We start from the raw sequence: 14,324 nt of genomic DNA on the forward strand, positions 1-14,324 counted from the left end.
TCCCACGGTGCAACTTGAGGCCATTACCTCTTGCCCTAAGTTGCAAGCCCATGGTGCTTATCTGGATTCTCAGGCAGGTGCCAAACTTTAGTGCTTCAATCTCTTATCACTCTAGCAACTCAAGGAACCACACGTTTACTGAGTGTTCACTAACCAAGAGCACAGCAGTGTTAAAGGCCATTCAAAACAGTTGCAACCTTATTAAATCACAGGAGATTTCCGGCCTCCTCATCCTCCTCACACCTGTGGAAACTTGGATTGGATATTAGGAAGAATTTCTCTGCAGAAGGAATGATGATGCATTGGAACAGGTTGCCAAGGGAGTCACTGTCCCTGGATATGTTTAAGGAAAGGGTGGGAAGAGTACTTAGAGACATGGTTTAGTGGACGATATTAATGATAGGTAGATAGTTGGGCTACATGAACTTAGAGCTCTTTACCAACCTTCATGATTCTATGCGTTCTCAGCATGGTGAGCAAGGGCAGACCCTATAATCTGACTGCCCCTCATCTCTTGTCCCCTGTTCCCTTGCTGCTTTAGGTACATTGTTTGTAAAAAGCTTCATTTCTTTTTGATTCAGAGGTAGCTGGACAAAGTCTTGGATGCAGAATGGCTTGTGTGGGTTGCGAGCTGTCCTTTCTTCTTATGGGGCAGAAGTGGAAAGCATCTCTCTCAAGGGAAATGGCAGCTCATTTCTAGCACCACTAAAGTATTTTGTGGCCTCTGGCGTGGGTTGGCGAGCACAGGGGCAGGTTAGGAAGCTGGAACTATGCTAAATTAGAGAGCAGCTCTTGATCTGTGATGGAATTTGAGCAGTGAGCTGTCAAGATAATTGAATTTATACAGTAATTCTTCTTTCCTCAGTAGAGATTTGCTTCTTCAAAACTTTCTGCAAGAAATTCTTCTGGAAGGAAGGAGGATTGAGACACTCACTGTCCCTGCACTGCACAGCTCAAGACTGATGCATGGTGAGAATGCTACCATAGTGGGGAATAGGACAGAGGCACCAGCTGTGTACATGGGATTCACCCCACAGAACAGGAGGATGTTTGGTGGGGAACACCTCTCCATTTAAACTCTGCCTCTCCTCATTCTCAAAGCATCCCACGCCCTCCCTTCCCCATCTCTCTGACTCATTCATACCTCCAACATTTCCACATTCTCCTTTTAATCCTTCTGACTCTCCTTAACTTCTAGCTTCTCTGTTTGACTTTCCCTCTTTTTTCTTTTTCTTTTTTTTCTGCTTTACCTCATGTCCTTCAATTCCCTTGCCAATCCTTTATTTCCTTTCCAGTCTCCATCTTTGTTCCTTTTGCACCTTTTCCTACTGACCTTCTTAATGGGGCCTCCTTCTGCTTAGTCTCTGTCTTGCTGATAAACATTAGCCTATACCTCATCAGCTCTACTTAGCTGAATACACAGGAGACCTTGAGTTTAACTTAGATGAGTCCAAACTACCACAAGGGGACAAGCTAGCAATTTGTTAGCACAGTGACCCTGTACAGAAAGCACCTGGCCTTGAGTACCTCCATTCCATGCCAAGCAGTGGAGGAGACAGAAGGTACATGGGGAGCAAGGGGGCATGCACCCAGCACAGAATCACACCCACACTGCTCACAAGACCTCGACCAGAGCAGAAAAACTTCATTAGCCGCAGCTTGGCATATGCCAGCAGGTTTAGATCTGCCTTGGCACTCTGCTTCTTGCGCAGCGACAAAGCCCAGGAGAGAAGAGCAATGCTTGTTGCTCAACAGCAGCAGAATTGCTCAGCCAATGTGGCTCTGTGCCAGGCCAAGAGAATAGGCTGACCAACAGGACCAAGGAATAAATGTATTTTAAAGCAGACATAGAAAGAATATGAAAGCCACACGTGAGTTCCAGAAAATTCAGACTTTATCTTGCTGTACAGTAACCAAAGGTAATGTACTCATGCAGTGCCTTGCTAGCAGCTTCCCCACAATCACCTTCAGTGAAATCCATGATTAAAACAGTTCAAACATTACCATTTACCTCTTCATATTTACATCTCCTTACACCTTTATTATGTACTTATTATCTTTCTTAATCTTTGCTCTCGGACTTCTATTTGCTGATAATTAGCACCCAAAAATTAATATTTAAAATGAATTCTGAAAGCATTCATGAAAAATACCGAGGCAGTATTTTTCTTATGACACAAAACCAATATGTTTTTGTTAAATTCAAAAGCTGCCTAATTCCCCTTCTCTGATAGGGGTTTTCAATTGAAATCTAATTAACTGCAGTCTAATCAATTCATATTTCTTTGTCAAATAACTTCGGGTTTGGCACTGAAGCCAAAATCTTTATGGCTGTGTCTTCTGAGCTACAGCCTCCGGCTCACTGTGAGTCTTTGTGCAAAGAGAAACTCTCGTTGCCTGAGGACTTTGGCCATTTGTTCCTAGCATCTGTGAGCACTTGGGGCAACGAAGACAGAAGACAACTTGCTTGCTCCTCCCTGAATTCCTTCAGCTAAGTATGCTCAATTTTCCTGATTTTTTAGTACAGATATCAGCACCAAAATCTGCTCCATTTACCATGGCATTGCTCCTTTTACCCAGGTGCCCCCCAGCGCACAAGCCTATGGAGGTGGAGAATCCCACAGATCAATACCTCTGTACATTCTATAATAACTGCAGTTTGTGGGGGGATGATGGGAGGCAGGTATACCTCTAAACCTTCCTATGCTGTGTGAGGCACCAGAATGAGCTCTGGAAGGTCTGGGTATCTCTGCACTGGCTATATAACTGTGGCTGCAGTGCAGAAGTGGAGCAAAGTTGGTCTCATTCCCTTCTGATGGAAGGGGAATAAAAAACGCGTGCATTGCTAGAAGTCCAACCCTCCTGCTAAAGCATTTTCCCTATAATAGGTAGCACAGGAAAGCGCCCAGTTGGGTTTTGCACAGTTTGGTGCCTCTATGGCTCGCCTTGAACCTTCCTCCCCGCCAAACAGCTGAGTTGAAGTCCTTTCGTTACCTACTGCAGAAATTATGGGATAACATCACATGGGATGTGGCCAGACATTACACAGCAGGACCTTAAATTGCTCTGCAAATCGCAGTGCATTCAGCTAAGTAGTCCTGCTTATCTCTGTTAAAGTTAGAGCTCATCACGCTGCATAAAGACAACTCTCTGCTGACATAAAAGCTGGAAGTTAGAAGCAAAGGGGAAAAAAATGCCTTGCGAGTAAAATGAGGGCTGCAAAATTATATCTTCTTTTTTTCTCCCTTAAAAAAAAGTTAACGAGGCTGTAACTCTGTTAGCAAAAAGACATTTCTTCAGGGAGTAATAAATTACTAATTACACAGCTCTGGAGCTACAATGCTTAGTAATCTTTAAAAAGAAACAACAACCTGCAACCGTTCTCCTTGGTACAGAACTTTATTTTATGTTAAGTGTTTCTACCAACAGAAGCTTGCTGAAAGCTTGCAGAGCCTGTGAGACTGCTCCCTAGCTGCCTGGGATGTGATTATTTCACACCCCTGAACACTCAGAATTCTCTCCAAACTGAGCACTAAGAGAAAACGTCAGAGTTTCTTAACAGTTTCAGAGACATGATATGAAAAGACATAAGCAGGTTTTCACACTGTGATAAGAAAGCCAGAGGGACCGGGCGGGCTCAGATGACTGAAGACGAGTGATGGGGCTCGCTTCTGAAAACAAGGACTCTGAGCACAGCCTCCTAGGTCTGTGTTTCATCGCTTAGCCAAAAAATAAATGAAAAAAGAAAGGAAATAGAAGCATTTCTTGCTTGGTCCTGCAAGCTTCTGGTTGTGCCCACTTAATTTACTTTCGTAAAACCAAGGATTCATGCAGTAGGGAATCAGTTTTTAGGGAGGCGAAGCATTAGCAGTAATAATTGAGAGCTACACATAATGCACACGGGGTACCGTTGCCTCCTTGTTTTGATTCCTCTCTGCTGTGATTCATTTCGTTTTGATGACTCTTTTCATTTCAATATGTTGCACTTCTAAGGATAGTTTTACTAGGGGAAAGCAAATGAAATAATTAGTATCATTAAGGAGGAAAAAGTGAGCGCGTGTTGGTGGGGGAGGGCTGCAATTCTGATATTTCTGCCTCTGGTTAAGATGTTATTTATCCTGCTGCTCGCTGGTTTCCATCTTTCTCTGATCGCTGCTTGAAACACCTAATTGCTGTATTTATTACAGTTTTTCTTAACTTGCCATAATTTTATACAAACTTCCATTTGGCAGCGAAGATCAGCTGAGATTTTCTGACTACTCACTCTGTTTACACTGCTGCTAATAAGCATTTAATGGTCTGAGATTTTAAAGTCGTAACTATGCAAATTCTGGCCAGGTCCCCGAAGGATCACTGTTAATTAAAAGCAAAGAGAAAACAGAAGACTGGCAGCCCACTTCCCCATAATGCAAGATTAAGGCCTATCAGCATCTCAGGCACAGCAACATCTTCCCAGCTTGGACAACTTTTTTTCCTAGGCCTGGGTGGGCATTTGAAGAAAGGGACTGATACCTCTTGCCCTTCAGCCCCTTTACTTGGGCTGACATTCTGTGGGATGAACTTGCTGTCCCAGAAGTGTAAGTCAGGGTTTTTGAAGTAAGGAAAGAGTCACTGCTCAGATCTATATATGCATAGCATGGTCAAGAAGAAGGGAGAAAATTGCTCAGGAGAGTGGATTTCAATTTGGGAAGCAGCATCACTGCAGGTCTATGAAAGAAGGATTTAGAGGATGTAAAAATCTAAGACTATAGATAACCACTAGCAAGACAAAGTTCAAATAATGATAGTCACAGATTATCAGATAACACAGAGCAATGCATTCCAAGTCTCCAGCGTGGATGCTGCATAACTCATTTCTGAAGAACAAACTAGCTAAGAGGCCAGTGAGGAGAAATGTTCTGCTCAATCTAAGGGGCTACCAGGCAAGACCAAGATGGAATGTCAGATGTACAGAGATGCCAGAAAACCTCCTCCAAGGGCTATATAACTACACAGAATTGAATGGATGCTCTGGAAAGGAAATTCTGATACCATGAGAGCTGTGCTGCCATACTGTGACTGAAATGAGAGAGAGAAAAAAACAATCTTGGGAAGGTTTAGAAATTTCTGGGGCAATATTTCACCCATGATGTGTCTTGGAATTAACTGTCTTTCTTATCATGCTATGCCACAGGTAATAGACAATTTCTAGGGGATGGATAAAAAACTTAAGGAGCTCCAGCTGAGCTCCTTAAGCATCCTGAGCAGAAGTGAATGGAGAAGATGGAGGAATTTGGTAACAAACTACTGGCTGGGTCAGCAAGGTAGGATGACAGAGTTGCTAAAGCATTGAGTGACCCCTGGAGAAGCAGAAACATTAACCAGCATTTCATTAGAAATTAATACATTTTTAGGAAATTGAGAGATATACCAGTCAGTAGCTTGTTAAATGAAAAACCACAGGAAAAAAGTGATGAAATTAGGAAAAAACTTCATCCTTGCAGGGCCTCTGTCTCAAGAATAAAACTAATGAAGGCACTGAAAGATGTAGAGATAGAGAGGAGAGGGGAAAAAGAAAAAAAAAGTATCATCTGTACAGCAGTGCCAGGGGCCGAGTAATAGAGAGAATAGGAATTGTTCATTTTATGAGCATAAACAGACTAAATGACATTAGAAAGGACTGGTGGGAAGATCTGCATGAAAGGAATATTAAAGTCAATGATTTTAACCTAGCTAGGAAGGCTGAAAAGGACAGAAAGGAAGGGGGAGTAGTGCTTTTTGTCAAAAAAGGCATTTTCAAGTACAGAATCAATGACAATTTTAAAATTAATAGTTAAATTGTGGACTAATTTCCTGTCATATAAAGAAGATAATTCCTTCTGGCTAGAGGGAATGGGCTGACAAACTTCATGGAGTTCACCAAAGACAAAGGTCCTGTACACAGGACAGAAAAATCCTCTCCCTCAGTGCTGCGTAGTGGCTCTGCTGTTAAGGACCTGGGTAACAGCAGGTAACCCATGTCCCACAGTGCAACTCCTGTAGCAAGGAAGGCTGATGCCATACCAGGCTGCACCAGCAGGAGCAAAGCCAGTGGATGACAAAAGGGATTATCCCTTTTGCTCTGCTTGCAGCTAATAACATAAAATGTCTTGGGTAGGACGGAAACTAAAAAACCATCTGATTCCAAACCCCCTGTTGTGGGAAGGGCTGCCAACCGCTACATCAGGTTACCAAGAGCCCCATCCAACCTGGCCTTGAATCTGGTTCAGGGAGCAGCACCTGCATCTTCTCTGGGCAACTTGAATCTAGAATAGCACATTCAACTTTGGACTCCCTTGATGAAAGTGGCAAATAGGATCAAGTTCAGCAGAGGGCCACCAAGATGTCCAGGGGCTGGACACAGCAGGCATAAATCTAGCAGGGAAATGGGGCTCAGACTAGATATACAGATAAATAAGTACTGCAGAAGCCTAGAGAGGTGGTTCAGTCTCCATCTGAAGGGTTTCAAGACCAGAGGACAATTCTCAACAACCTAACCTGTATTTGTTGTTTACCCTGCTCTGAGCAAGAGATTGGACTATAGGCCTCATAAGGTACTTTCCAACCCGAGTTATGCTCTGATCCTATGAATTTCTCTGGGCATGTCCAGATCACACTAGAAAACAGCTCTCCTGGTATTAGTCTGTAACTTATATTAAAAAAAAACCTCCCCTTATCCATCCTGCTGGAGTTAGGTTAGGCCAATGTGCTGAGGACACCTAGATCTCCTTACAGCTTCTCAGCATTTACAGTGATATGCAGTGTAACTCAAAAATTGCATTTAAGGAACAAAGATACAGCAGTGGTTTTTGTTTTATTTGGTTGGTTGATTAGTTGGTTTGGGTTTGTTTGTTTTGTGATCAGTAAAATTAAATCTGGGACTACTTGATTATGTCTTATGTACACACCAAGTAAGGCCATCAGCACTACTAGATACACTTGGTGGAATAGAAAGGCCATATGCATGAAGCTGAAGACACATGGAAACAGCCATGTATCAAACAAGACAGGATAAAAAATTGTAGTCATGAACTCTGGGTGACAATCAAGTATTATTCAAAAAAATAGAGTCAAGAAAGCCAAACTGGTTAAAAAAGGAAGTAGAAAGTAAGCAAAAGCAGCAATATAGCGAAAGCAAGAGAGGGGAAGTTGGGAAAAATGAATACTAATTAGAGATGACATTGTAGAAAATTTGTAGGAGAACGGAAGGAACCCAAAATGGTACAACAAACAAGAAAACATAATTGTCGTGAACTGTTTAAAAAGGCAGAAACCTCAGTTAAAAAAAAAGTTTTATGGGGAAGGTCAGATGGTACATTTGTACTACAGATGATAATGAGCTGTTTTCAACTGCAGCTGTGATCAAGTATTTGCAGCTGTATCTATCAAAGTAGGGATATTCTAAGATAAGCAGGCCTGATCAACTTATATCCAAGAGTTTTAAAAGAGATGGCCAGAAAAGTCCTGCACCAGTGCAGTTGGTTTTTGATTAGTCTCAGAAAACTGGGAGAGCCTCCAAGGGCCAGAGAAATTCTGATGTTGTGCCAGTGCTTTGAAAAACACAGTGATCTCAGTAGACTGACTGGACTGATGCTGGTCACAGTACAGCAATGAAATCACCGATACGTGGCTTTGATAGATTACGGATTAAAAGTGGGTAATAAAATTAGCCATAATCAACACAGGTTTAAAGAAAAATAGACATCATCAAACTAATGTGCTATAATTTCTTATGAGATTACAAGTCTGGTTCACACAAGTAATTATGCTGATATGATTGGAATGATATGAAATCATCATGACATACATTAGAGAGAAACAGGCTAAGTAATAAGCCTCACATACAACAGTAAATGGGGACTTATTCGTGAGCAGTTGTACTGCAATACACAATTCTTGCCACACTGTTCCTTATTTATTTATCACAACCTAGCAGAAAAATTTAAAAAAAACATTAGTGATGGATTTTGCTGTTGAAGCTTATTTTTGAAAAAACAGAAAAGAAATGAAGAGGATAAGTCAGCAATACAGAACAGCATGAGCTGCTTTGGAAATGCAAATAACATGTATTCCAGTATGAACAAACCTAACACCACACATCTGGGAACAAAGTTTTCTGTCCCTATAATAGGAAGGGATTTTCCTTCTTTAGAAGAGGAGATTGTGAGGGGGGAAAAACCTACAATCAACATGACTTGGAGCACTGGAGAAAGGAGCTGAATGACTTAACAGGAAGATGCTGTGATAAGATGGGCTGCCACAATCCTTGGCTGTAGGAACAGGAAAATGTAAGGTTGGAAGAGATAGGCTGGATTACCACTGTATAATGCATTCAAATGACTACACAATGTAGTGTGCCTTACTCTGCTGTCCACTATGTTGTTTTTTTGTATTGTTGTTTGTTTGTTTTTTTTAATCTATTGAACAAGCCTGCAACTCTATCTTAAAATTACAAATTACACAAGTCATAGAATGACCTGGGTTGAAAAGCACCTCAAATATAATCTAGTTTCAATCCCCCTGCCATGGGCAGGGTTGCCGACCACTAGACCAGGCCGCCCAGAGCCACAGCCAGCCTGGCCCTGAATGCCTCCAGGGATGGAGCATGCCACTCCTCTTCAAAGGCAAGTTTGGGATAGGATTTGATCACAGTTTGCAAGACCTACATGGAAAGCTGTGGTATGATGGTGAAGAAGAGGCAAAGATGAGACATTCTGTGAAAGATATACCAGCCTCTTCTCAGATATTGAGCTAGTTAAAGAAAGACTTTGGATATATTCTACTCACAAACTTGTAATCCCCTGGCCATGCAGTGAAGATTTCTCCCCCTTAAACAACCTACAGTTTGTACAAGTATATTCCATACTAGAACATATCAAGGGGATGCTACAGAAGAGGTCAGAGACATTTCCTGCCTCTAATCACTAATTAAAGCACTTGGCTGAAAAGTACAAGAGAGGCCAAACAAGCAGTCACTGGTGGAATTGACATCCCAAGGCCAGGCAGGACCCTTAGGACAGAGTCATGTAAAGGGATGCCTCTTTCCCACACGGACACTGGCATCATCTCCAACCACATGTAAACGCAACTCCAGTTCACAGAGTAGAGCAAGCAGGAGAAATTGTTCACTCTTTGTTGCTAGAGAAATGCCTGATTTAAAAAGCTGATGAGCACCAGCCTAGAAATAATTGACATCTCCTAAATTCACACATGTAGAGATGCTGGCCTAAGTTTCCAGTGTCAGTGGTGTCCAGATGATCTCAGCTTTAGGAATCTGCCCCTTAAGTTGCTTCACAGCAAGCCCTCCAAAAGCACCCAGCACTGTGGGAAACAAATGATGACAGTCACAACCTAAACACAAATGCAGGGGAAGAGGGTCTTTCACCAAGAGAGCTGGTGACAAACACTGCCTGCATGAAATATCAGGGAACCTGCAACCTCCCATCAGCAGTGAGCAATGGGAACTAAAGTGTTTGCAAGCCAAACGTGAGCCCCTGTTGCTTGTGTGCACAAGAGATTGGCATTCAACCCAAATTACCCCTCTTGGTTTTAGGAGCACTGAGGGGAACAATGGAGAATGCTGAGATAGGACTTATTCGTTTGGGGGGTTTTGTGCGGTTTTTTTTCCTAATCCTTACTGAAAAAACGTGTTGAGGGTTGTTGGGGGAGGGAGTGTGTGAGAGGGGAGAAAGTTCTGGTGATGTCAGCTCCTATTGCCATGGAAACTGAGCATTTTTAGTGACAATTGAGTCTTCCTCAAGCTGCTGGGTTGCGTGGGGGGCAGGGGCAAGCAGGGCAGGGGCACACAAGGGAATTTAGCTAACTAAAACTATAGCTTTCCAAGGAAGTGAGGAGAAACTACATATGAATGCCTGAACACATGGCTTACGTAACCAAAGCACCGTCTGGGGCAATAGCAGCAAATAATCATTATAATGATTATAATCATTATACTCTTTGATAAAACACACTGTCACACTGAAAGCCAGTGGAAGTACCTCAGGCACCCAGGACCACCCAACAGAAATATTCCTAACCTGCACTATGCTTTTCGAGGCTACAGTTCATCCTCCCAACCTTTGATGCTTTGCTTGGGGTGCTGCTGAAGTGTATATTTGGAAAGGGAGAAAGGCAGAATGAATTGGGAAGTACAGTCCCTTTCCTCAAATTTGAGAGATGTTCAAATGTCATCTAGGCAGTGCATTACTTTTCATCATCTGGATGTTTCTTAGGGGGTTGAATTTATGACCTCTCTTGCAGCCCACGAGAGCACAGGACCATGGAAAGGAGGAGGCCTTCAGAAAAATATTGATGAGCTTCTTTTCAGGATCTACCTCATCGGCACAGAGAAAATATGCAAGGCCTTATGCAGGAGGCTTTGAAGGCTAAGGCATAGTTTGGACTCAGAACAAGCTAATCCAGATGTGGGACCAATCAGGATGAAGCCTGGGGCTTAAATCTGAGGTTAAATAAAAGCCTATGTTCTGTACATAAGGGCAAATTTGAGCTTCTGCTTGGATTTGACTCAAGCAGTGCCAGCAATTTTAATGAAATTCAAAAAATAATGAATTAATAACCACAAGCTTTTATAACTCAAAATACATTATATAGTCATTAGTTCTATATAACTAAATGGGAAAATCTTTCTTTAGCAGATGAAGTCTTTTGAGATCAGATATTCTAATGAGATTACTATCATTTCAGCCTGACACCTCATGAGAACAATTGTATAGAAATCAGGAAACAAATTTCTTTCAGTTCTGGACCTGAAATGAAAAAATCCTCCGCAGTGATTATTTTATACCTAAGGAGTTGATTCTAAGTCTCCTTGGCACTGAAAGGAGTCCAGATATGAGCTTCATTTCTAATACTGCTATCAGATGTGCAAAAGACTCTCTTCTCAAATTTCTCCCAGCAATGATAGCAGAAGGTATAAATGGGTATAAAGATACAAATTTCTGATCTAGGTAGAGAGGATTTCACAGAATCACAGGCAGGCAGGGACTTCTGGGTCCACCTGGCCCAACCCCCGCACCAGCAGGGACACCTAGAGCAGGGTGCTTAAGGCAGTATCCAGGTGGGTTTTGGAGATCTCCAAGGAGGAGACCCCACAGCCCTAGGGCAACCTGTGGCAGTGCTCCACCATCTGCCCAGTAAGGAAATGTCTGATGTTCAGATGGAGCCTCCTATGGTGCAGTTTGTTTTGTGAAGGAAACAAGTGAAAGAGGTAAGCACAATTCCTTGTTTTCATTCAGCATTGCCCCACCAATTTCTTCATCATTCTAGACTACACTGCTTACACACCATGCTTGCAGGGATGCCAGGCAGAGAAATACCCCCCAGTTCCTAAGCCTTTCCTTCAGTGTGATGGCTGTCCATCACCCACCTGGAGCAGAGCTATCCTCTCATCCCATATGTGCAGCACATCCCAATGGAGGAGTACCATGGGCACTGAAGTCTCCTTTCCAAACAGTTCCCATAATGCAGGCCTCTTCTAAATCACATGCTAATCACAGCACTCAGCCACAAGACAGGTTCCCATCTCATGCACATTGCTTATGTTCACAAAAAGCTGCAGCTTTCATCTGCCCATCCTCCTTTCACATACAAGCCAGCTGAGGATCAGCCTTCACACTTTTACAACTGAACGGGGTTTGAAATTTTCAGCTCCCCCCAGAAGCAAACAGTTATACAGCCCTCCAGAGGAACGACTTCCAAATCTTTCTGTAGAACAACTGTGTCAGAAGCAAATGTAAAGACAGCGCTGCTCTGCACCTCAGGGAAAAGCTCTGCAAAGCGAGCTTGAACTCACTGTTGGCTCCTTCAGCAGTGCACTTGCAGGTGACAGCAAACGCTGGTAATGCTTTGGGGAGAGAGAGAGGTAAGTCGGGGAGGCTTCTCTGAAAAGATTTTCACCCATTTTCTGCAAGAACATTAATATTACATAATTTTTCTGACTTCTTTTATTATACCACAAGGCAATGTGATTGAAAATGGACAAATTCCAAAAAAACGCATGCCCACTGATATCACAGAGGGACGCTTTGCTGTGATTTAATAGCCAAATCCTGATAGGTTTTCCACTTCACACATGCAGAGGGGAAATCAGAGCTCCTCTATAGCAACTTTGTTGTAAAAAACACTCAAATGTCAGCTTGTTCCAGCAGTACCACAATTGAGGCCAATACAATACAAAGACAAAAGGACAAGAGTAAAAAAAATAATTATATATATATATATTTCTACACTGAAGCACTAGTGTTGGAAACAGAGAAGCTGGCTTAGCTCTGATAAAGGTTGTTCCTCCTCCACTAACAAAATCACATCTGGGCTAGCTCTTCAGCTAGTACAACTTAACACTCTCTACTGAAGTTGTGAGATAGACAGCTGCACACCAGCTAAGCTACCTAGCCTACTGTTTCTTCCCCAGGATGCCTCATTCAAGTTTTGCAAATTTACCACAGTAGGAGCAGACTGGAAACTTTTATATCAGTTGCATCATAGCAAATCAAAAGTAGCATTCACTGGCTTTGCAAGGATTTACTTTCACCCTGCCATCAGGATTTGAGGGGCTTAACCTGTCTTGGTACACTTGGGGAAAAACATGGACAGTTGCCAAAAACCTTCATTTGCTTTCAGATGGGGAGCACTTCTCAGTTTCAGAAAACATTTCAACAAAGAGAACAAATAAACACAAACTATCAACCTACCCAGCCATGACAATGAAGAAATCCAGGCGGTTCCAGGTATCTCCAAGGTAACATTTCTTGCCAAAGATCCCCAGGGCCACCATCTTTAACACCATTTCCATTGCAAAGAAAATGAAGATGAAATCATCAAATACCTGCCAAACAGAGAGCCAACAAGTGTGACACACATTCCCAGCTTGAAATTTTTCAGTGCAGATAGTGAAATAAACATGAATTTCAGTACTTCTGAAAACGAGTTAAAAACAAGGCTGGACAAGTTTCTTCTGTGCAGTGCTGGCATCATAGCTACCTGCTGTCAAAGCAAGGAAGCAGGGGCTCTATTTATTCCTCCTACATGAAGTACTTGATGTAGATTCACAGCCTCTTTGGATGGACCTGAAAGCAGGTGTTGGCTCAGCAACAGCAGGTCCTTCCTGTGTCAGGAAGACATGTTTTACTCACAGGATCAAGAGGATTAGCAGCTAGTCTGTATTGCCTGGTCACAAGTAGACTTCATTTAATCTCCCTCTCTAACCCCACATTCAACTCCTCAAAGCTATTTCTCCCCTTTTTTTACAGGAAGCTACTTTTCTGCCAGGGATGTTCTCACCAACCTTTTGGTAAGGTATTGACCACACACCGAAAGAAAACATGCATGAAATTCTGTGACTTGTACTAATGCACCATCATGACAGGAAGGAAGTCTGCTTACCTGCAAGATTTTACACCTGTCAGAAAGGCAGTCCATATCCTCACATGGTTGGTACATCCCCAGGGTGACACAGTTTAGCAAAATCACCATCATGCTGACACACTCAAACCAAGTGGAAAAGAGTCAAGGAAAACTGCTGCAGAAGTGTCAGGGCTGAGATAAGCTTCCTCGAGATTTGGGATGACAAAACAGGAAGATTAAGGGAAATAACTGCTGATAGGCTCATCTGTCATAACAAAATATAACAAATATACAAAACATTTGTTATGTTTTTCTCCTTCAGTTTCTCACTTCTTCGCTCTTTGGTAAAGCCCATTTTGTAAATGGGAAAGTGCAGGTAGCGGAAAACCTTAATACTTACACGAGTCAGACTGTTGCCAAACACAAGCAGGCTCAGACTCCTCTCCTGTTGGCTTATAGATCTCACAAATACAGTAGGGGGAAAAGAAAAAATAAATCCTTCCATGGTGCCCTAAACTCATATGCAGCAGAAATCTCTGGGATCTGGTGAAAGTCTATATTGAACACTATGACATTTACAGCTGGATCACTGCATGAGTTCAGTGAGTAGGACCCTTCTGAGAAGGCAGTAGAGCATAAGGCTAGAAGTCTCCTTCTTCACTTCTGAGAAGAGCTTGGAGATAAAGGCATGCCATATTGGAACAGGCCAATGGTCATCCAATCCATTATTCTGCTTCCAGCAGTAACCCATGCAGGATAGAACATCACCATGTGCCTAATTAAGTAATTCAGTAACCGTGGGGGGAAATTGTGTTTCTGACCCCAGCTGCTGTTCTGTTTGTGCCCTAGAGCATGAGGATTGATAGCCCTTGTAATTGTTTTCTCAGCTACAGTGGTGTCCCTGCAGATGCTTTGCTTATTCATTTGAATCCTTTGTCGAGAAT

At 42.5% G+C, this 14,324-nt stretch overlaps 1 protein-coding gene across 3 annotated transcripts in view; it reads right to left on the bottom strand.

Annotated features, from left to right (window-relative positions):
- Positions 1 to 13,654, bottom strand: part of CACNA1I (calcium voltage-gated channel subunit alpha1 I) — an 82,588-nt gene extending 68,934 nt beyond the window's left edge. For all 3 annotated transcript variants that reach the window (XM_031554341.1, XM_031554342.1, XM_031554337.1), the window contains exons 1-2: positions 13,420 to 13,654; positions 12,729 to 12,862 (exon numbers count right to left, since the gene is read on the bottom strand). In XM_031554341.1, coding sequence (XP_031410201.1) covers positions 12,729 to 12,862; positions 13,420 to 13,512 — 227 coding nt within the window. In that variant the 5' untranslated portion in view covers positions 13,513 to 13,654. The remainder of the gene's footprint in view (positions 1 to 12,728; positions 12,863 to 13,419) is intronic.
- Between the last annotated feature and the right edge of the window lie 670 nt (positions 13,655 to 14,324).

The sequence above is a fragment of the Meleagris gallopavo genome, chromosome 1 (genome assembly GCF_000146605.3).
Source record: "Meleagris gallopavo isolate NT-WF06-2002-E0010 breed Aviagen turkey brand Nicholas breeding stock chromosome 1, Turkey_5.1, whole genome shotgun sequence".
Taxonomy (NCBI): Eukaryota; Metazoa; Chordata; class Aves; order Galliformes; family Phasianidae; genus Meleagris; species Meleagris gallopavo.